Source organism: Colossoma macropomum, unplaced genomic scaffold (assembly GCF_904425465.1).
Source record: "Colossoma macropomum unplaced genomic scaffold, Colossoma_macropomum, whole genome shotgun sequence".
Taxonomy (NCBI): Eukaryota; Metazoa; Chordata; class Actinopteri; order Characiformes; family Serrasalmidae; genus Colossoma; species Colossoma macropomum.
The window spans coordinates 1875490-1897858 of record NW_023494788.1 but is presented as its reverse complement, the minus strand read 5'-3'; the positions used below and the strand labels follow the sequence as shown (position 1 = coordinate 1897858).

Below are 22369 nucleotides of genomic sequence, written 5' to 3'. Positions count from 1 at the left end.
TGAGAAAAAAAAGAAAAACCGGCAAGATGGAGAACAAGAAACCAAAGAAACCCACAAATGTGAGAATTTTCTCTGTTTAAAAATTACAATAGCCACTGTTTTATCTTAGTTTAATGTAGTTTCAGTGTATTTTGGTCATTTTTTTTCATAACAAGCATAAAAATTTCGCTAATAGTATGCTAATGTCTCAGTAGCTAGCTAGCTAACTTCACCATTCCACCTTAAATAGTCCAGCAGTTCTGACACCTGAAGAGCCAGAATGTAACTGCTGCACCATTTAAGGTGGAACAGGAGAATTCAAACAAGAATCTGGTGAATATCTGACTTCAGCTTCATATCACTGAAGAATTAGGGGGTGGTGATAATAAATAATTGCCCCCCTCTTTGAAGGCATATGATGCCCTAAATGTAACTAAAGCCCAGCAGTGAGGAGCTGAACTTTACCCTCCTCTGCTGTCACTGCAGACTGGCAGGGTCGCCTACAGAGCAGCGCTGGTAGCTGTTAATGAAGTGATGCTCTTTTTATTTGAGGGTCCCATTTCAGAGGAAGATTTCAACCACTACCCTGTAACTCAGTTCCAAGGGGTTAGAGTGACACTCGAAAACAAGGGGTAGGAGTAAAAAGAAGAAATGGGACTGGGACTAGAACTGCCCCCATCTGTTAAATAGCACTTAAAACTTTCATCTTCAACTTGAAGCTTTTCAAATTCCCACAGACTCTCCAACATCTTGTAGAAGCTTCCCAGAAGAGTGGAAGCTGTTAGAGCTGCAAAGGGGGACCAACTCCATATTAATGCCTATGGATTTAGAATGGGGTTCATAAATGCTCCTGTAGGGGTGATGTACTTTTGTCCATACTGTTTTTTTCTTGATGCTGAAAAATTAATAACCTGTACTTAAAGGCTGTTTTGACTAGGAAATCAAATAAATGAAGGATGGTTTCTGACTTTTACACAGAACTGTACTGTATTAGAGTCTATCTGTATTTTTATATTGATGAAATTGAACAAATCCATTTGATGGTGGAGAGCAGGAACCAAACCGGTGTTCTTCTAACTGTTTTCTTCTAACCTACATAACTTTGCTGAAAACACATTCTGACTACTGTATTTTTGTTTATTTGTTTGTTGTTGTGTATTTTTTAACTGGCAAAAACACACTTACTGCCCAGATAAACAGATCAAAACACTTTTTTGACTTTTTGCAGACATCCATTTATGATCAAATTAAATTTGTAAAAGTGCTACAAACCACTGGTTAAACAATATAGATATACAACCCCATTTCCCCAAAAAGTTGGGGCGCTGTGCAGAATGTAAATAAAAACAAAATGCAATGATGTGCAAATCATTTAAACCCTACATTTCATTGAAAATAGTACAAAGACAACACAACACATCAAATGTTGAAATGAGAAATTTATTGTTTTTTAAAAAATACTTCTCCATTTTGAATTTGATGCCAACAACACATTCCAAAAGTTGGGACGGGGGCCTGTTTACCACTGTGTTTCATCACCTCTTCCTTTAACAGCACTCTGTAAGCGTTTGGGAACTGAGGAGACACTGCTGTAGTTTAGGAAAGTGAAATGTTTTCCCATTTTTACTTAACATAGGATTTCAGCTGCTGAAATCGGGGGCTCATTTAATGTATTTTTCATTTCATAACCCTCCAAATGTTTTCAGTGGTGACAGGTCTGGACTGCAGGCAGGTCAGTTTAGCACCCAGACTCTTTTAATACAGAGCAATGCTGCTGTAATACATGTAGAATGTGGTTTGACATTGTCTTGCTGAGATAAATCAAGGCCTTCCCTGAAAAAGACGTCGTCTGGATGGCAGCATATGTTTCCAAAACCTGTAAATATCGTTCAGCATTGATGGTGCCTTCACAGATGTGCATGTCACCCATGCCATGTGCACTAATGCCCCCCTGAACCATCATGAATACTGGCTTTAGAACTGTGTACTGATAACTTTAGCCTGAAGGATGCACTGTCCATGATTTCCAAAAAGAATTTCAAATGTTGACTCGTCGGACCACAGCATACTTTTCCACTTCCCCTCAGTCCATGTTAAATGAGCTCAGGCCCAGAGAAGATGGCAGTGTTTCTGGATCCTGTTTATATCTGGTTTCTTCTTTGCATTTTAGAGTTTTAACTTTCATTTGTGGATGCACAGACAGTGGTTTTCAGAAGTGTTTCTGAGCCCATGCAGTGATTTTCACTACAGAATCATGTCTGTTTTTAATGCAGTGCTCAATGCAGAGGGCCCAAAGATCACGGCCAGCAAATACTGGTTTTTGGCCTTGACCCTTACATACAGAGATTTCTCCAGATTCTCTGAATCTTTTAATGTTATTATGTACCCTCCTCGTCTTTACTTCTGAAAGACTGCCTTTTTATACCCAATCATATTATCAACCACCATGTGTTTTTTTTTAGCATTACACAACTTTGCCAGCCTTTTGTTGCCCCATTCCAACTTTTTTTGGAACATGTTGTTGGCATCAAATTCAAAATAGGCATATATTCTTCAAAAAGCAGTAAAATTTCTCAGTTTCAACATTTGATATGTTGTCTTTGTTCTATTTTCGATGAAATGTTGGGTTTAAAATGATTTGCACATCATTGCATTTTGTTTTTATTTACATTTTGCACAGCGTCCCAACTTTGTAATATACAGTATAGAAACTATCTAAAAATGATAACTTTTTAGCAACCTTTTAGCAACTTTTTAAAGCCTCTCAGGGTAGGAGCTGTCAGGAATAGTGTCGGGTGGGGATTTAAAGGTATGGATTTATGGGTTTGAGTGTGCAGAGAGAACTCACAGAGCATAACGAGCGAGATAGACATTCGTTTTAGCTTTAAGTTTAAAGTCTGAGCTGTATGAGTTTGAATACATTCTCATGGTTACATAACACGCTGTTTCATAACAACACAAGGCCACATTTTGGATTCTATACACTAAACTGATAGACATTTCTCAGACTTTTAACGGGATGTTCTGAACGTTAGAGTTAATGTATAAACCCTGGACGCAGGTCAGCCAGTGAAGATGCCCAGACGGACGTTGCACTTTGATAAGCCCCCAGTCTTTATGGGTCAGACACATGGCACAGGTCCACCTGATGCTGTCTCAATAACCAGTTTCCACTGACTGCACTCTACTCAGCACTTTCTACTGAGTGTGGATCTGACCTCTCTGAGGTGCTGGACTGAGTCTGTTTAGCTGTGGACTCTAAAAAGCAGGAATGGACACCATCCCGAATAACTACAAGGAGAACTTGCTGCACATAGACGTGTGTTTGGACGAGTGTGCTCCTCGAGCCGGCATCACAGAGCTGTTTAAAACTCTGAGGCCACAGTGGAAAGCAGAGGACATTCAGATGAAGGCAAGTCCAGCGTTACCACAAACGAGCTGACACTGTTCTTCTTTGGTTATAGCTTTGGTCATTCTCTTACAGTATGAAACTTAAATTTTGCACAAATACAAGTTTTATGGTATAAATTAAATGAAATTCTGAATTCGGTTACTACATACTGAAAACTGTGAAGTTGTTTCGTATAGAAATATTGTGTTTTTTGTTCCTGAGCAACAAAATCTCCTCAATTACTAATTAATTTCTTTTTTGTGATCAATATTTTATTAACAAGCAAAAACAAAGAACACAAGAACTATGTTCAAAAAGCAAAACATCAGTAGCAACATCAGCGACGACAGCAGTGAGGGTCAGTGGCAAAACCACACAAGAGGAAAAGACAAACAAATTAATACCTAAATAGACAAATGAATGAACTCAGTATACTGAGGTTTCCACCCTCAGATCACTTATTAAAGGTTACTATGCTCGCCTTGCTTTTAACAATTCTTTCTCAGTATCTGACCAGGGCACAGTTCTTATTTTGACCTTATTTATCCTGGACGTTATACATTCCAAAAGAGTGATGTCCCGAAAATAAGTAACCCATAGAAGATGCTTAGAAACGGAGGGTTCAAACCATATTTCCTGTATAGTCTTTTTGCTGTGAGGCCGGCCAAAAAAATCCTTTTTTGATGAGTAGAAAACAATTCTGCAGAGTCATCAAGTGGAAGGAAAGTCTGTGGATCTTTGAGTACATATTTTCCCAAAATATTAGAGAGAGTATCTTGAACATATGACCAAAAGACGTCCAGGAATTACTCATTCATTTCTGATCACGATGTTGAGAACAGCATACACTGTTACAAAAAGATGGTTCTTCAGTCAAGAAAGCGATTCTATATAGAACCATCAACTTTGCATGATTAAAGGTTTCTTTCCATCATGAAAAGTTTCTTCAAATTGATGGAGAACGTGCTGTAAATAGCTCTACATAGAACCTTTCTGAAAAGCGTCCTATATAGCACCAAAAGTTTCCTCTATTTTCACAAAGTCAATCTTGTAACAATAGCAGAACCCTTTTTGGTGATATATAATACATTCTCCATCAATCTGAAGAATCACTTCACCATGTAAAGAACACTTTTCTAAAGAACCCTTGAATGGCCATCTTTTTTAAGTGTGCATATTATGGTCAGGCATTAAGCCAAGAGACGTAAACATCTTTATTAGAGCTGACTTCCTCCTGACGCTCTGCAGACCAAAAGAAGTTCTGTCTACAGTGTTAAACTTCATTTACAATGTAAAAGTAAATGTAATCAGAGTGGTTTGGTGTGAAATGGTTCAGATGTCTTTACAGTGGCGGTGATAGGAACCAGGGGTCGCCATGACTACAACACAGATATAGACATTTTATTTACTATCCAGAACCACCAGTGAACCTACACGAGTCTTCTGAGTTTATATGGAATGTTGATGATGGAAAATAGTGGAAAATCTGAAATAATAAGTTTTCTTTGGGGACTATTTTGCCTCACAGCGCCCTGCATGTATCCCTCCACCATGAATGGAGTTTAAGTTCTCTAAACTATCATAAAACAGTGTCTCAGTCATCAGGCAGTGAATTCATAACCATTTCATGTAGGAACTTTCTGTGAGGAGCTTTTAGAGGGGGACGTCTGGTTCCTATCACCACCACTGTAAACAGTTCTGACTCAGTAAGTTTATCTAGAACAGAGCGTTTCACACCAAACCACTCTGAACTGTTTAATAACTGGTGGAATAATTTGTGTTTGTCCCTTTTTAAATTTGAATAAGTCTGGATGAGGTTGCTATAGGATACTGTAACTGTTTGCTGGTGAACAGGTGTTTACAGAGGGAATCACCAATCAGCTGCTGGGCTGTTATGTGGGCTCGGTGGGGGAGGCCGCTGTGGTGCTGGTGCGTGTGTATGGCCGCAAGACGGAGCTTTTCGTGGACCGGAAGAGAGAGCTGGAGATGTTCCGGCTGCTGCATGCGCACGGCTGTGGCCCTCAGCTCTACTGCAGCTTTCAGAACGGCATCTGCTACGAGTTTGTGAAGGGAGCGGTGCTGGACGACCCTCTGCTCACACAGCCTGCTGTGTACAGGTCGGATCTACAGCTGAAAACAGCTGAAATTCTGGTCTATCATCTAAAATTCATGTTTTGAGCTCAAACCCACGTTTTCAGTGTAGAGCAAGGGCAAAAGCACTGGCCAGAGGAGACTGTATATCGTCACTGTCTAAAGAAAAACAATCTCCAAAATGGTAACTTTACCAGTAAGTCAATGTGAAGAGATTTTATTCCAAGTATTTTGGAGCATTTCTATTGGTCCACTCATCATGACGTTTTCACTCGATGTAAAGGACGGCCACCATGCTCAAATGATGCAACAAACTAAAGATCGACAAATAAAGGAGATACATGTTTTTCTTTGGACAGTGATGATGTGCTTAAAAATGTTCTATGAGGTTTTTTGGCCGCCTAAAGAAACTTCTTTTTGGTTTCTTACTGGGTTACTTGTGTTGGAAAGTGGTTCTGTATAGAACCACGAACACTCAAAAAACCCTTTGCCTGTTTAAAGGTTTCTTTGCATTGTGAAGTGGTTCTTCAGATTGATGTAGAATGTGCTGTAGATGGTTCTATATAGAACCTTTTTGAAAAAGGTTCTAAATAGCACCAAAAAGGGTTCTGCTGGTGTTACGATGTCAAGCTTGTCACAGTAGAAGAACCTTTTTTGGTGCTATGTAGAACCCTTTTAGAAAGGGTTCTTTGAGTTTTCATGAACCTATATAAAACCATTTTCTTTACAAAGGAACCCCTGAAGAACCACCTTTTTTTTAAGTGTGCTTGTCTTCCAGCCGGAGCTACAGCACCACCAAATTCAAACTCTTGCTTCAGCTTAAAAGTGTGAAAGGCGCCCTCTAGAGTCAGTGTTTGGTTTGTCTGTTCTGGGCTACTGTAGAAACATGGCGGTGGCAGCATCTGTTGAAGACGAGCTGCTCCCTATGTAGATATGAAGGGATCATTCAAAGACGAAAACACAGCGATTCATAGTTACAGCTGATTATACACTAATGAACACATGGTGTTTAGATCCCCCTAAATCTTACACACTGCACCTTTAAGTCTAAGCCTAAATGGAATCTTTCATGCAGAAACACCACTGATGTTGCAGTTTAGTCCAGGATGAAGCCTAATTCCACAGATTACGCCTAAATCTGTGTTTGTTTCTGTTAATTTTAATATGGAAAATTGAGTTGAATCACGATTCACACTGCAATTCAGTCCAAGTTAAGACCTAATCCAAGTCCAGGAAGCTGTAAGACACATGGATTAAAATGGCCTTTGGCAGAGAAGAAAGACTAAAGCTTAAAGAAAGTTTAGGGACACATCTGACAGACACACAGACACATTCTAACTGTACAGGATGACAGAAAACACTAACCTGACCCACCTGAAAGGCGACAAATCAGATTCCAGAGTCACATTAACATGTGTGCGCCTGTTAATGATCACTCAGCATTTTGAAAGATGAGCGTTATGTAAACAGATGATGAGTTAAAGGTCTGAAATGTGTAACGTGGGTTTAAGAGCCGGCCTCAGTCTTTGTTAGATGCTCTCTGAGGTAGTGAGCTTTTTCCAGATTTAGGAAGCAGACACCGCTTGGGAATTCCTGAATTTCTGCACAGGATGCTCAGCTTAGCAAAGCAGAAGAGTCGGTCATTTCTTTAAGACATTAAGCTGAGCTTAAAAACACATTTGTAGACAGTAGCACCCGTATGGAATCAGACACTGGAATATAAATCGCTGCTGTTGGAACAAAACCTCGTATCTCCAAAATGAAAACTTTACAGAAGAAGAAAAAATATACTGTACTTTTAATGTAAGTCACAGGAGAGTAAAGACGACCCAAACTTTAGGGTTATTTTCAGTTTTTTTGCCCAAGAAAGCAGCTCACACTGGCTTCCTACATTAATAATGATAATCGTAATAATAAGTTAGTTATATAGCACCTTTCACAATCCCAAGGTTGCTTTTCATAACAAAGAACACAAAAAAGGAAGTTAAGACTAAGCAGTAAAGGAGGAAGAGAAAGTCTTTGAATCAGATTTGAAAGAAGAAGAGCAGTCATGGAGCGACTGAGGAGGGAATTAGAAAAACATTTAAAAGTGCCTCAGTGTAGTTCAGCACAGAGTAGACACAGTAGAGGGTTTTAAACGTACAGTATTTATCATATAGCGTAATGGAAAACAGGATAAAATCACTTTCAGGTTTTCAGGAGTTAAACTGTATTTACAAATGTGATTAATAACACTTATTATTCTGTTAATCTATATAGAATTATGACCACTAATAATTTACTCCGTACACTTCTGAGAGCTACAGTATATGGAGTAAGCTACACTCTTAAAAAGGTGGTTCTTCAAGGGCTCTTTAGTAAAGACAACCATGAACACTCAAAAGAACCATTTGCATGGTTCTTTGCATGGTGAAGTGGTTCTTCAGGCTGATGGAGAACGTGTTGTACATCCCTGTTAAAATGCCAGGTTTTTGTCATGTAAAAAAAATCAGACCAAAATGAATCATTTCAGATTTATTTCCACCTTCAACGTGACCCAAAATCTGAATCTGTACAATTCCATTGAAAAACAAACTGAAATCATTTAGATGGGAAAAAAAAACAAAACTAAAATAATGTAGTTGCAAAAGTGTGAACACCCTCTTATAACTGCAGATGTGTTTGTGTTCAGAATTAGCCAATCACATTCAAACTCATCTTAAATAGTAATCAGTACACAGCTGCCATCATTTAAAGTGGTTCTGATTAACCCCATATAAAGTTCAGCTGGTCTAGTAGGATTTTCTGTGCATTTTACAGCCGAAGCCACGGTCCGTAAAGAACTTACAGCACATCAAAGGGATCTGACTGCTGAAGGGTATCAGGCAGAGAAGGGTACAAAAACATGTCCAAGGCATTAGATGTACAATGGAACACATTGAAGGCGATCATCAAGAAGTGGATTCAATTTGGCACGACAGTGTCATTACCAAGAACTGGACGTCCCTCAAAAATTTATGAAAACACAAGTCAAGTCAAATTTATTTATATGGCGCCTTTTACAACAGATGTTGTCACAAAGCAGCTTTACAGAGAATCCGGGTCCACGCCCCCAATGAGCAAGCCTTGGCGACAGTGGCAAGGAAAAACTCCCTCAACATGAGGAAGAAACCTCGAGAGGAACCAGACTCAAAAGGGGAACCCATCCTCCTCTGGTCGACACCGGATAACAGCACATACTGTTTTGTGTCTAAGTGGATACAGTTTTACAGTTCAGTACAGTGTTGGGTATGGAGTTAAGAGTCCTTTGTACAGTGAAGACCACACAAGGATCCACACAGCACAAGGCTCTACGATGCACGCGAGCAGCCCATCCAATCATGGCAGACGAAGCGACAGCACCACACAGGACAGAGTGCCGACTGCATCAGACAAGAAGTAAATTGGTCCTGGAGGCTGCTGGGAGGCCTACTGCAACATTAAAGGAGCTGCAGGAATTTCTGGCGAGTACTGGTTGTGTAGTGCATGTGACAACAATCTCCCGTGTTCTTCATATGTCCGGGCTGTGGGGTCAGGTGGCAGGACGGAAGCCTTTTCTAACAAGGAAAAACATCCAAGCCCGGCTATGTTTTGCCAAAACCTACATCAAGCCTGCCAAAAGTATGTGGGAAAACGTGTTCTGGTCTGATGAGACAAAGGTTGAACTTTTTGGGCATAATTCCAAAAGGTATGTTTGGCGCGAAGCCAACACTGCGCATCACCAAAAGAACACCATTCCCACAGTGAAGCATGGTGGAGGCTGCATTATGCTTTGGGGCTGTTTTTCTGCAGCTGGAACTGGGGCTTTAGTCAAGGTGGAGAGGATTATGAACAGCTCCAAATATCAGTCAATTTTGGCACAAAAACTTCAGGCCTCTGCTAAAAAGCTGAAGGTGAAGAGGAATTTTACCTTTCAGCACGACAGTGACCCAAAGCAAACCTCCAAATCATCAAAAGAATGGCTTCGCCAGAAGAAGATCAAAGTTTTGGAAAGGCGCAGCCAGAGCCCAGACCTGAATCCCATTGGAAATCTGTGGGTAGACCTGAAGAGGGCTGTACACAGATGTCCTCGCAGTCTGACAGATTAGGAGCGCTTTGGCAAGGAAGAGGGCAAAGATAGCCGAGTCAAGATGTGCCATGCTGATAGACTCCTACCCAAAAAGACTGAATGTTGCCATAAAGTCAGAGAACCTCAAAGTTAACTCTGTGCATATTTATGTAACCACATTTAGTTCACTTTTATTTTTCCACCCTAAATGATTTCAGTTTGTTTTTCAATGGAATTGTACAGATTATGGGTCATTTTGAAGGTGGAAATAAATCTGAAATGATTCAATAGCATACCCTGTTTGGTGCTAAAAAGAACCCCCTTTTGAAAAGGTTCTAAACACAACCAAATACAGCACATTCTCCATCAGGCTGAAGAACCATTTCACCATGCAAACAAACATGTAAGCATGCAAACGGTTCTTTGAGTGTTAATGGTTATATATAGAACCATTGTCTTTACTAAAGAACCCTTGAAAAGAAGAATCCTTTTTAAAAGTTTCTACGATGATAAGATGAGGTAACTATCAAAAAATGAGTAAATACCAACTGGGGCTGGGCAATATGAGAATATTGTAGCCTTACTGTGAGAAAAATCACAGTATGTTTTTCTGAGCTTAATGTGGATCATCAGTAATCAAAGAACACGTTGTACACGTTCCATTACAAAGTGAGCATAATTAGAATTTGAATTGGATTTAGTGCAGTGAAACGCTGAACAAATCATTTTCCTTTCTTTTCCTTCAAACTTCATACTCTAAGAATTAAATATCATGGTACATGTTGTGTATTGTAAAAATGTCTTCAGGTATCATGATATTTTTTTGCCATATCGCCCACCTTTACTACCAGCATTCACTATCGCATATCAATGTCTAAGCTAAATACTTTTTACAGCTGAGAACATGTGTGTGTTTAATGATGCTGGCTAGATTTCAGCAGAGCTGAATCCAGTTTATTACCCAACCAAATATTGTTCTCTCATAATTACCGCATCTTTTTTCCCCGAGCTGTTTGCCATCCCCTAAAACTGCTGGTCTAACTTGACCACCCCGTTAAAAGGTTCTTGCTACCTGATTAGAAGTGCAATTTCAGCTTTGATTGTTTAACGGAAACCCTGTAATAATAATAATAATAATACAACAACAACAACAACAACAACAACAACAACAACAACAACCTTTAATAATAATAATAATAATAATAATCTATTTATAGAGCACCTTTCATGTCAGTGGGAGCTCAAAGTGCCTTACAGACAGATGATAAAGCTTAAAAGCAATAGAAGAAATTATGAGCATTAATTTTAAATATATAATATATAAAATATACACTCAGAAAAGCACATTGTGACATATTGTGATGTAATTTATCAAGATAAGGATAAATATCATTATGTTGCGCAGCTCTAACAACCACAACATATTTGTAAACAGCACACGAGGTAGGCAATCCCCAATCCTGCTAACAGATTAAAAATAAAAAATAATTTTGTCAAAGTAAGAATAAAACGTTAGCCTCATGTAAGTCACTCAACCTAAAGCAGATATAAATCATGTGTATAAGGACAGAAAAGAGCAGTAACATTAAGAGCTAAATGAGGAGGAGTGAGCTGAGCTGCTGTAGAAGTGTATAAAACCTTCAGCAGTGCTGTCTGTGAAGTGAAGTCCGTGCTGTGTTGATGTTCAGGCTGATTGCTGCAGAGATGGGAAAACTCCACTCCATAAAGCCAAAGACTGCCTCTTCTCTTCAGCCGGTTCTGTGGTCAAAACTGTCCAATTACCTGAACTTACTCCAGAACTCTGCGCCAAATGATGCTCCTCTACAGCAGAGGTGAGAAACCAAAGCTTCAGGAGAACCGCTAAAGCTGGAGACCTGTCCAGAACACGCAGCTGTTATATCTGTTTTCAGCCACAGTCTGATATACTTACACTGACCAGCCTTGTTTCTACACACACACGCATACTTTGTTACCCTGTTCTTCAGTGGTCAGGACCCCCATGGACCCTCACAGAGCAGGTACTATTTGGGTGGTGGATCATTCTCAGCACCGCAGTAACACTGACGTGGTGGTGGTGTGTTAGTGTGTGTTGCGCTAGTGAGAGTGGATCAGACACAGCAGTGCTGCTGGAGTTTTTAAACACCTCAGTGTCACTGCTGGACTGAGAATAGTCCACCAACCAAAAATATCCAGCCAACAGCGTCCTGTGGGCAGCGTCCTGTGACCACTGATGAAGGACTAGAGGATGACCAACACAAACTGTGCAGCAGCAGATGAGCTATCGCCTCTGACTTTACATCTACAAGGTGGACTGACAAGGTAGGAGTGTCTAATAGAGTGGACAGTGAGTGGACACAGTGTTTAAAAACTCCAGCAGCACTGCTGTGTCTGATCCACTCGCACCAGCACAACACACACTAACACACCACCACCACGTCAGTGTTACTGCTAAACAAGCTATGTAAATTGCAGGCAGTTTCCAGTCTTCAGCTCAGTTGACTTGTTTTTGCTGTGTCTGCATTACAGGCCTCAGCACTTTATCATCACACCTTCACACAGTGCTCTGATAATCACCGCACAATGAGTTGTTTTAGTTCTAATTAACAGGACATGCAGACATTCAGAACAGACATCTGTTATTTGGGTGGTAGTAGCATTTACTGTGTGATCACTGAATTCAGTTAAATATCACCTGTTTATATAACATGTTAATCAAGAACTGTAAAGTGATTTCAGGTATGCTTACAACTGAACGATTACAACTAATTGACATTTAAGTGATTAATGAACAAAATCCATTAACTAATTTACAGAAGACCTTATTAATGCATCCTATAAATAAGGTAACACATAAGATAATCCTCTATTAGTCCCACAACAGGGAAATTCTCAGTGCTACAGCAACAAAGGGAGAGCAAGAATTAAAGTAATTAACCTTATTAATTACTTAACAAGGTTACAGTTTGTTATTTATTTGTTGTTTATACACAATATTATATGTATATACACACACACACACACACACACACACACACACACACACACACGATAAAAAGTGAGACAAAAAAAAAAATAAAATAAAATAAACATCCTTCAAATAATTTTTTTTGTGAATAGAGTTTAACATTATAAATAAAAAGCAAAAAAAATCTTTACGCTGTCAGGATATTTTACCCGATTTGCACATTTCTAAGCCTGCTTATAAATGAAATGATTCTCTTTACTAAAGCATTATTAATGGATTGCTAGTAGTTTAAAAACAGATCTTAAAACAAACCCGTTTTTGTACTGGGTTCCATTTGGGAAACTAAGTTCTGAACATTGTTTTTTATCTTCCAAGTTCCCGGCTGGAGCTTCCAAGCATGGACATTTTGTTGAAGGAGATGGACGACCTGAGGAGACACTTAACTGCAGTGGACTCCCTGATTGTACTGTGCCATAACGACCTCCTGACCAAGAACATCATCTACAACTCCACTGAAGGTAACAGGAGGAATTTAAACCTTAAGGAAGAGCAATAACGAGAGATATTTAACGTATCACTCACTGACGTATCCACTGGTGTGAACCAGTCACAGTGCTGTGTTTTCAGCTTTTGTCCCACAGATTAAACACGAATATCAGTTTTGAGTTCACACTAAACCGGGATGATCCTGCTGAGCTGGTACAGAGTCAGAGCTGAAACACATTTCAGGACTTTAACTGATCTTGGATTAGATTAGACTAAAATCCTTCTGCTTTGAGTGACTCTACACCTTAAATTATGATTACTTTATAAAAAGTAATGACTGAACATCCCATGTTGTCACTACCTAAACAATCATTTCAGTAGTGTTTCAGTAGTGACTGTTTCTGTGACAATTTTCCCATTTTGAGCTCCAAAACTGACCAGAAACACAGCTTTGAACAGCTGTTCACACAGAAAATCACCATATTTCTCATGAAAAACACAAAAAGTACAAAACTACAGAAAACGTGTTTCGGTAGTGACAGTTCTTAATGATTTTCAGACTGTGGGACACATTTACTTCAAAACAATGGGATCTAACTGCTCACCATGTGACCATGAGGGACAGGGATGCAGCCTCACTTCCTGCTCTAAAATGCAGGGGCGTGGTTAGAATGAGGCTCCGCCTACAGACTAAAACTGTGTTTCAGTAGTGACAAAAATGGTACATCTTTTTTTTTTTTAATAAGTTTTTTTTTTAATTAAACTCTTGATAAATCTAAATCTTTCAACTTCATTTAAAAAGAAATCATAAAGATCTTAAGAAAATATAATTATGATTTTCCCAAGAGTAAATTTAGGGTTTATGGTTTGGGACAGACTCCTCCCAGTAGAAAGTACCCTATAAATGATGATTTTGTATATGTTTAGGTTATTACTGTCTCTATTAATGCCTTGAGTTTAAATAGATCGGAATATAATCACTGTAAATATCTAAGATCTGAATACCTCAATGTTTGTTTAATAGTTTTTACTTTGGGCCGCAGTTTGAACTGATTCAGTACTTTTTGTCTCGTTCTTTTTGGTTTTGACACTATCAGACACTGGTCAGATCAGACACTGATATCTGATGAGTACTGATATGTTACATTAGCATACAAATCACTGATGCTTGTTTTTTCCTCTTATAGGTGTAGTAAAATTCATTGACTATGAATATGCTGATTTTAACTACCAAGCTTACGACATTGGCAACCACTTCAATGAATATGCAGGTGATATTTAACGTTTTTTAATATTTCATTTATGAATTCTTCCCTTTAGCAGCTCTGAGAATTATCTAACGAGCGGCACTGTGTTCGGTTTTTGATGTTAGGGGTGAATAATGTGGATTATAGTCTGTACCCCAGTGAGGATCTGCAGTGGGATTGGCTAACCGAATACCTGCACAGTCTGAAGAGCAGCAGCGGAGTGGACACTGCAGTGGCCGAGAGAGAAGTGCAGGAACTCTACATCAAAGTCTGCAAGTTCTCAATGGTGAGGCCTTCTCTGCGTTTTAAATCTGCAGTGATAGACGTCATTACCTCACTAAACCACCATTATAGTCTACAAATATACAACCTATTTCCAAAAAAGTTGGGACGCTGTGCACAATGTAAATAAAAATAGGTGCAAATCATGTAAACCATAATTTTAAAGGACAATACAACAAAGACAACAACATATCAAATGTTGAAACTAAGAAATTTTATTGTTTTCTGAAAATATTTGCCCAATTTGAGTTAAATGCCAACAACATGTTCCAAAAAAGTTGGGACGGGGGCCTGTTTACCACTGTGTCTCATCACCTCTACTTTTAACACACTACGTGTTTGGGAACTGAGGAGACACTGCTGTAGTTTAGAAAATGAAATTTTTACTTAACATAGGATTTCAGCTGCTGAACAGTTTGGGGGGCTCATTTGTTGTATTTTTCATTCCATAACCCTCCAAAATGTTTTCAGTGCTGACAGGTCTGGACTGCAGGCAGGTCAGTTTAGCGCCCGGACTCTTAATACGGAGCAATGCTGCTGTAATACATGCAGAATGTGGTTTGACTTTGTATTGCTGAAATAATCAAGGCCTTCCCTGAAAAAGACGTCGTCTGGATGGCAGCATATGTTGCCAAAACATGTATATCGTTCAGCGTTAATGGTGCCTTCACAGATGTGCACATCACCCATGCCTTGTGCACTAATGCCCCCTATACCATCATGAATACTGGCTTTTGAACTGTGCACTGATAACAAGCTGAGTGGTCTTTAGCCCGGAGGACACAGCGTCCATGATTTCAAAAAAGGGACCACAGGACCACGTTGGACCACAGGACACTTTTCCATATTTATATTTGGTTTCTTCTTTGTGTTTTAGAGTTTTAACTTGCTTTTGTGGATGCAGTGATGAACTGTGTATGAAATGGGGTTGTATTTACAGTTTGGTAAAACGTCTAATACAAGGTTGGTTGTCACATTTTTTTTTTACTCACAAACCAAATGACGAACATCCAAATAAACCAGGATGTAACAAAAGCTCAGGCTGTCTATCATGAAATGAGTGGATCATTATGTAATTATTTCATGTTTATGTTTTGAATATTGTGCCCCTTTTCATGGCTGGCCGTCACATCATTGTACATTAAGTTTATTTCTCATCAAACAGCAAGACCATTTAAAGAACATTTGATATTGTGGTGTCTGCCACAGGCTGAACTCAGGAGGCGTGGCCATGTTAAGAGGCTCTCAGGAAGCGCTGAGCTCCCAGTAAGAAAGGACAGTATTTGTGCTGTTGTAGTTGGAGATGTGTTTGTGTTGCTTTGCTTTGCTTTGTTGTGTTGTGCTGTGCTGAGCTGAGCTGAGCTGTGGGATAGTTAAAGTGGGTTTTATGTTATGACTATTGACGACCTTCCCAGGTGTTCTCTGTGTTATTCAGTGGTTCAGGGAATGGCAGTTTTCATGCCGCCTGTTCATTAAAAGAGCATTCGCAACGTTTCCCGCATGTTGTTCTACACCAACACTACATTGGTTTCAGAAGTGGGGTAGCACCCCCAGCAGCAAGGAGTGGAATGGCGCTTCAACAAACTCATAGGCAGACGGTGACGGAGACAGAGCATGGCTGAAGACTGGGAAGGAGAGTGCGTTGAGGCCCAGCGGTGGAGACGGCTGAAGAAACAGCACGGTAAGGCTCAGTAGCAGAGCCCAGCTAGAGGACAGCCGGTGGCAGCCATTAACACGATCCAACTGTGCCTGGTCCTGGAAGGAAAAGTGCTCCATTTGCTCATGGACCTGCTGGCAGAGTAGCATGGTGACCTGGCGGTGTTGGCCACGGCCCATCAGTGACACTTCAGGCAGGCACCAGTGGGGTGGTTGGCCAGGCATCTGTTTCGTGGGAGGCAGTGGTTGAAGGGAGAGAGAATAAGTGAGCTGGCAGTGGATCTGAGCATGATGGTTCGGCAGGCATATCAAGCATGAGAAGATGGTGCAGGAGGAGTTATCGCTGGGGCACTTCCTGGGTATGCTGCTGCCGGAGGAGCTGAGATGGCATCTGCTCGAGAGGCCATAGCTGAGGCAGTGAAGGCTGAAGTACTTGTGGAGGTGACGGAGAGCTGTGCGACTCCCGAGCGAGCAGCAGCAGAATGACTTGTGTGCTGGTGCCGCCGAGCCAGTTAATGCTACAAACCTAGGCTGGCGGGGGGAACAAGCTGATTGCATCACTAGTGTCGTCAGAGTGGTGGGTGGCAAAGAAAACAGAAGGTGGCTGAGTGGAGAGGCATTGCTGCAATATTTGTAGTTGGAGGTGTGTTTGTGTAGTTTGTCATTAATGTAATAAAAACAAGAAAGAAAAACTTCTGAGAAAACACAGAAAAACTCACCTCAGATTGAATCTCTAGCAGTTAGAGAGGAGATTTTACCCTTAAAGCTCCACCTGGTGTAGCAGATATCAGTGCTGTGACTAGCAGCCCCGAGTTTCCCCTTTACAGACATTTCACTGAAATATTTACAGTCTAAATGATGAGCAGGGCTCTGTGACAACAACTCATACTGACAAAGCTAATCTATTAACTGTGTGGTATAACAAACTGGAATGTCATTCATGAGCATTTGGACAGTGAAGGGCTCTGTATTCCAGGACATGAAGTTAAAGAACGTTTGGCTTTAATTTAAGAGGATTTGGGTTTACGCTGAAACAGGAATCACAGCTTGCTTTAAGTTTCTGAACTGCTGTCTTGGTTTTGTGTGTAAATGTGTCTCCAGGCGGCTCATTTCTCCTGGGGTCTCTGGGCTCTGATACAGGCCAAGCATTCCACCATTGACTTTGATTTCCTACGGTGAGTTATAGTCTTTCATAAATAAATGTAAAACCCTGTATGGTAAACAGAGGAATGTCTGCCAGATTAAAGAGCAAATCACTACAGCGGAAAAATGTGAAACACAAGGCACACATAATAATAATAATAATAATAATAATAATAAATCTTTATTTACAGAGCACTTGTCAAGCCAGTGGCAGCTCAAAGTGCTTTACAGTCAGCTGCTAAAGCTTAATAGTAATTGAAGAAACTATGGGTATTAATTTAAAATGATAAGACAATAACACAGATCAAAGAGATAAACACCAAAGAGACAGAGTTTTAATTAATCATTGTGATCAACAGTATCAAATTGATTAATTTATCAGTCTACTCAGGCTTTAGCGGAGCTCAGTAACACTGAGATTAGTAACCAATCACATTGATTTATCAGTCTACTCAGGCTTTAGCAGAGCTCAGTAACACTGAGATTAATAACCGATCACATTGATTTATCTGTTAATTTCTGTATTCTGAATACCCAATAACTTGTTTTATGTTGGTATCCCAACTCTGATCATACTATTAGAGATTATTAAACATCCCCACACACTTTGATGCAAGTGAGTGGTGATTTTGGCATGCAGTTAGCACCGGCAAAGAAGGCCCATGCTAATTGGTGGGATGTAGGCTTACATTACTTGTTAGCTACATTAGCTGTAGCTCCAGTGCTAAAACTAAACCGGCAAACTTCAGACAGCAGACATGCCTTGGCTGATCAGCTACATTTGGAGTAAGGAGGGGGAGCTGTGTACGTTTGAGTTTTGGATGAACCGTCCCTTTAATCTGTGTGCGGCGTGTGCCCTCTCTCCTCTGCAGGTACGCAGCGGCCCGGTTCAGCTACTACTTTGAGAAGAAGGAGGAGTATTTTGGAATGAAGCTTCATTAACGCGGAGTTAGAGCTCGTTTCACACTCAGACTGCAGCTTTACCTCAGAGACACAGCAACGTTCTCCTCCACGTTCGAGCAGAAATGACCTCCAGCACCAATCTGACCAGCTAATGCAGTCCGTTAGCAGCCGATGTTCTCCACGGATGTTCTGATGAACCTCATAGCATCAACACTGATGCAGGAGATCTCATTTAAAGGGCCCATAGTCAGGAAAACTGGAATGACTTTACTTTTTTGGAAAATAAGAGTTTGATGTAGTATGTAAACATTGTTAAAGTTTCAAAACATACCTCAGTCCAAATGGTCCACATATGGGAACTAATGTTAGTTGTTTTTGTGATGTCATAAAAACAACTTTACATAAACATATTATATATATAAAATTATATATATAAAATTATATACACACACACACACACACACACACACACACACACACACACACTCCCATTTAGTGTAGAGTACAGTTCTTCAAGGGTTCAAAGGTTATTCTTTGCATCGTGAAGTGGTTCTTCAGATTGATGGAGAATGTGCTGTAGAAGGTTCTACATAGAACCTTTTTTGAAAATGGCTAGATTGTTACGGGACGGCAGGGAGGCGGACCCAAGAGCAGAGAGGAAAACCCATGAGAAAGTGTGTTAAATGAACTTATTGAGGTGGTGGAGTGTTTATTTGGTGATGGGGTTGAGGTGGCTGAGAGCCAGGCTCGAACTGTCAATATACTGATTGGTGGTCCGAGGAGTTACCACCACGCCACCAAGAAGCACAAGCGACAGGAAAAACACCTCAACGAATGGGAAATAAAAAATGGTGGGAAAAACAAACAAACGAAGGGGACGCTGAAAGCAGCGCTCAAACAAAGGCTGAGATAGAAAAGTGATAAAAGATAATCAGAAAACAAAAAGCACTTCCTCTGTAATCATGAGAGGAAGATCAGCTTTACGTTTCGCCTGTTTGCTCTTTGTGGAACAAACACCTTCTGTATGGCTTGGAGTCGTTTGTTGTTCAAGCTTTCTTTTTGCTTTTAAGTAGTTTTGGGGCAATTTCTCTTTTTTCTCTCTCTTTTCTTTTCCTTTTGTATACATACTGTACCGGTCACCCCTCTACAAAGGTGTGACAAAGGGCTGCTGTTTGCCACAGCCTTAATAGAGGAGTCCACAGGTGTGCCAGGTTGGGCCTAATCAGCCCCAGGGCTTCTGGGAATTGGAGTTCCCTGAACTTGTGGTGCCTCGATATAGCACCAAAAAAAGTTATTCTGTTGCTATGATGTCAAGCTTGACACAATAGAAAAAGCCTTTTTGGTACTATATAGAACCATCTACGCACGTTCTCCATCAGTCTGAAGTACCCTTTCACAATACTAAGAACGCTTTAATTATGCAAACGGTTTTTAAGTGTTCACGGTTCTATGTAGAACCATTTTCTTTACTAAAGAGCCCTTGAAGAATCATCATTTTTAAGAGTGACTTTAGCTCCGCCAATAATACTACAACTATGCAGGACAGCCAGTCAGAACAGAGCTCATTTACTTATACCAGTTTTAAAGTAACTAAAGCTTAAAAGATAAATAGAGATTAGAAAATAGTCATGAAGTGAATTATGGATGTTTTTGATACATAAAAATCCCACAGACATTATAAGTGGACCTCAGGGGGAAAATAAATAAATAAATAAATAAATAAATGAAGTGTATGATATGGGCCCTTTAAAATATGCAGGCTATGTTAAGCTGGACAATATCATCTATATACCTCAACAGCCTCAACAGTTATAAGGTGGAGATCTGCTAACTGTAAATAATGTACATCCACCTCACAGCGGCGCACAGTCTTCATCAGTGGCTTTATTTGCACAGAACGGCACGTTCATCACTGCGGTGGTGCTACTTTCATTCTCTCTGTGTTTGTAACTCTGTTATTCTACAGTGAACACATGGTGCTGTCTACCTATATTTACACACACGACAATTAGGGGGGTGCATAGACCAGTGGCTTCCAAGCTGTGTTAGGCACTCCCAGAGGTTCAGAGCACATCAAAAAATTCTGACATTAATCTTCATTTAACTTCATTTAATCAGCCGGTCGCAGTTACACAGGTGCTTCTCCAGCACAGGGCAAAGCCAATAACCCTGTTTCCAAAATTAGCTGTACAAAATGTAAATAAAAACAGAACACAATGATGTGCAAATCATTTAAACCCTATATTTCATTGAAAAAAGTACAAAGACAACAAATCAAATGTTGAAATTTTACTGTTTTTTTTTATTTATGCCCATTTTGAATTTGATGCCAGCAACACATTCCAAAAAAGTTAGGACGGGGGAAACAAAAGGCTGGAAAAGTTCTGTAATGCTTAAAGAAACACCTGGTGGTTGATTGGCAAAGGGTCAGTAATATAATTAGGTATAAAGAGCATCTCAGAGAGGCGGAGTCTTTCAGAAGTAAAGATGAGGAGGGGTTCACCACTCTGTGAAAGACTGCACGATTAAATAGTGCAACAATTCAAGAATAACGTCTCTCAACGTAAAATAGCGAATGTTACGATCCTGGGGGTGTGAGGTGTTTTGTGCTCTCTCTTTCCCGCTTATCACCTTTTCCCATAGGGTTAATGCCTGGAGGACTCTGATTGGCTACAGCAGGGGGCGCTCCAGCTACTTATGGGGCAGAGATGCACTGCAGAAGGAGAGGGCTGTTCCAGTGGTTGCACCTGTGCCATCAGCCTCCACCTGACCAGACCAAGTACTCGAAGCTTTGTTTGTGAGCTCGTGTTAGTTTGTCTAAATACTTGTAAAGCCCTCTCTGTGTCAGTAGGGGGGGTGAGTGCCCTGTTTTTTGTATGTTGTTTTCTCAGGTAGCCTTAGCCTTATCTTTTTGTTTCTGGTTTGTTTTTGGGATGATCTCACCCCCTGAAGTTTTCCTCTTCTACAAGCTCACCTGCACTTCACCAGTTTAAAGCTAGACTTACCAGCTTTTACAAGATGGTGCCTTTAACTTGTACAAGTTAAAAGAAATAAATGCTGATAATTGGTCAATTATTTGTAGTTGGTGGTGTCTTGGCCTCCAGTTTGATGCCGTTGGCTTATTTTTCCTCTAGACGTTGGAGGTCGTAACACAAATAACTTGGGGATTTCATCATCTGCAGTACACAATATCTTTAAAATATTCAGAGAATCTGGAGAAATCTCAAGGGACAAGGCAGAAAGGCTTGCTGTGATCTTTGGGCCCTCAGGCAGCACTGCATTAAAAACAGACATGATTCTGTAGTGGAAATCACTGCATGGGCTCAGAAACACTTCTGAAAACCACTGTCTGTGAAAACAGTTCATCACTGCATCCACAAATGCAAGTTAAAACTCTAAAACACAAAGAAGAAACCAAATATAAACAGGATCTAGAAACACTGCCACCTTCTCTGGGCCTGAGCTCATTTAACATGGACTGAGGCGAAGTGGAAAAGTGTCCTGTGGTCCAACGAATTGAAATCTTAAATTCTTTTTTTGAAATCATGGACGCCGCGTGCTCTGGGCTAAAGATGAGAGGGACCATCCTCTTGTCACCTGGTGCACAGTTCAAAAGCCAGTATTCATGATGGTATAGGGGGGCATTAGTGCACGTGGCATGGGGTGAATCGCACATCTGTGAAGGCACCATTAATGCTGAACGATATAAACAGGCCGTGGAACAACATATGCTGCCATCCAGATGACGTCTTTTTCAGGGAAGGCCTTGATTATTGCAGCAAGACGATGGACTTTTTTGGAAATGGGGTTGCAGTTCAGTATTTTACTCTTTTATTATAAAAGGCTGTATCTGAGAAGAAGCTGTTTCATTCTGGCTCTGTTTGTTTTACAGCCACAGACTTTCTCACACATATGCCCTCATATTGATGCTGCGGCATTTATGATTACAAATCAAATAAAGTTCAGTCCCTCTGCCTCCCTGAGCCCTGTGAAGAAACTCCACACTGACCCATGCTGAGAATACAGTAATACAGAAGTGGAAACCTTAATTAAGCATTATACATATTAAGGTAAACATTAACACTTTCATGCATTTTGGCTGCAACACGTTTTGGTAGAAAACTATAGAAGCAAACTGGCAAACACAGTGGTGGTAAAAC

At 40.2% G+C, this 22369-nt stretch overlaps 1 protein-coding gene across 1 annotated transcript; it reads left to right on the top strand.

The window, feature by feature from the left end:
- The first annotated feature begins 3083 nt into the window (after positions 1-3083).
- zgc:113516 (uncharacterized protein LOC541449 homolog) lies at positions 3084-21281 on the top strand. Its single transcript, XM_036568014.1, has 8 exons — positions 3084-3391; positions 5225-5487; positions 11216-11359; positions 12868-13010; positions 14166-14249; positions 14351-14511; positions 17265-17338; positions 18179-21281. The coding sequence occupies exons 1-8, from the start codon at positions 3251-3253 to the stop codon at positions 18246-18248; spliced, it is 1080 nt and encodes a 359-aa protein (XP_036423907.1). The 5' UTR covers positions 3084-3250; the 3' UTR covers positions 18249-21281.
- Positions 21282-22369: the final 1088 nt, after the last annotated feature.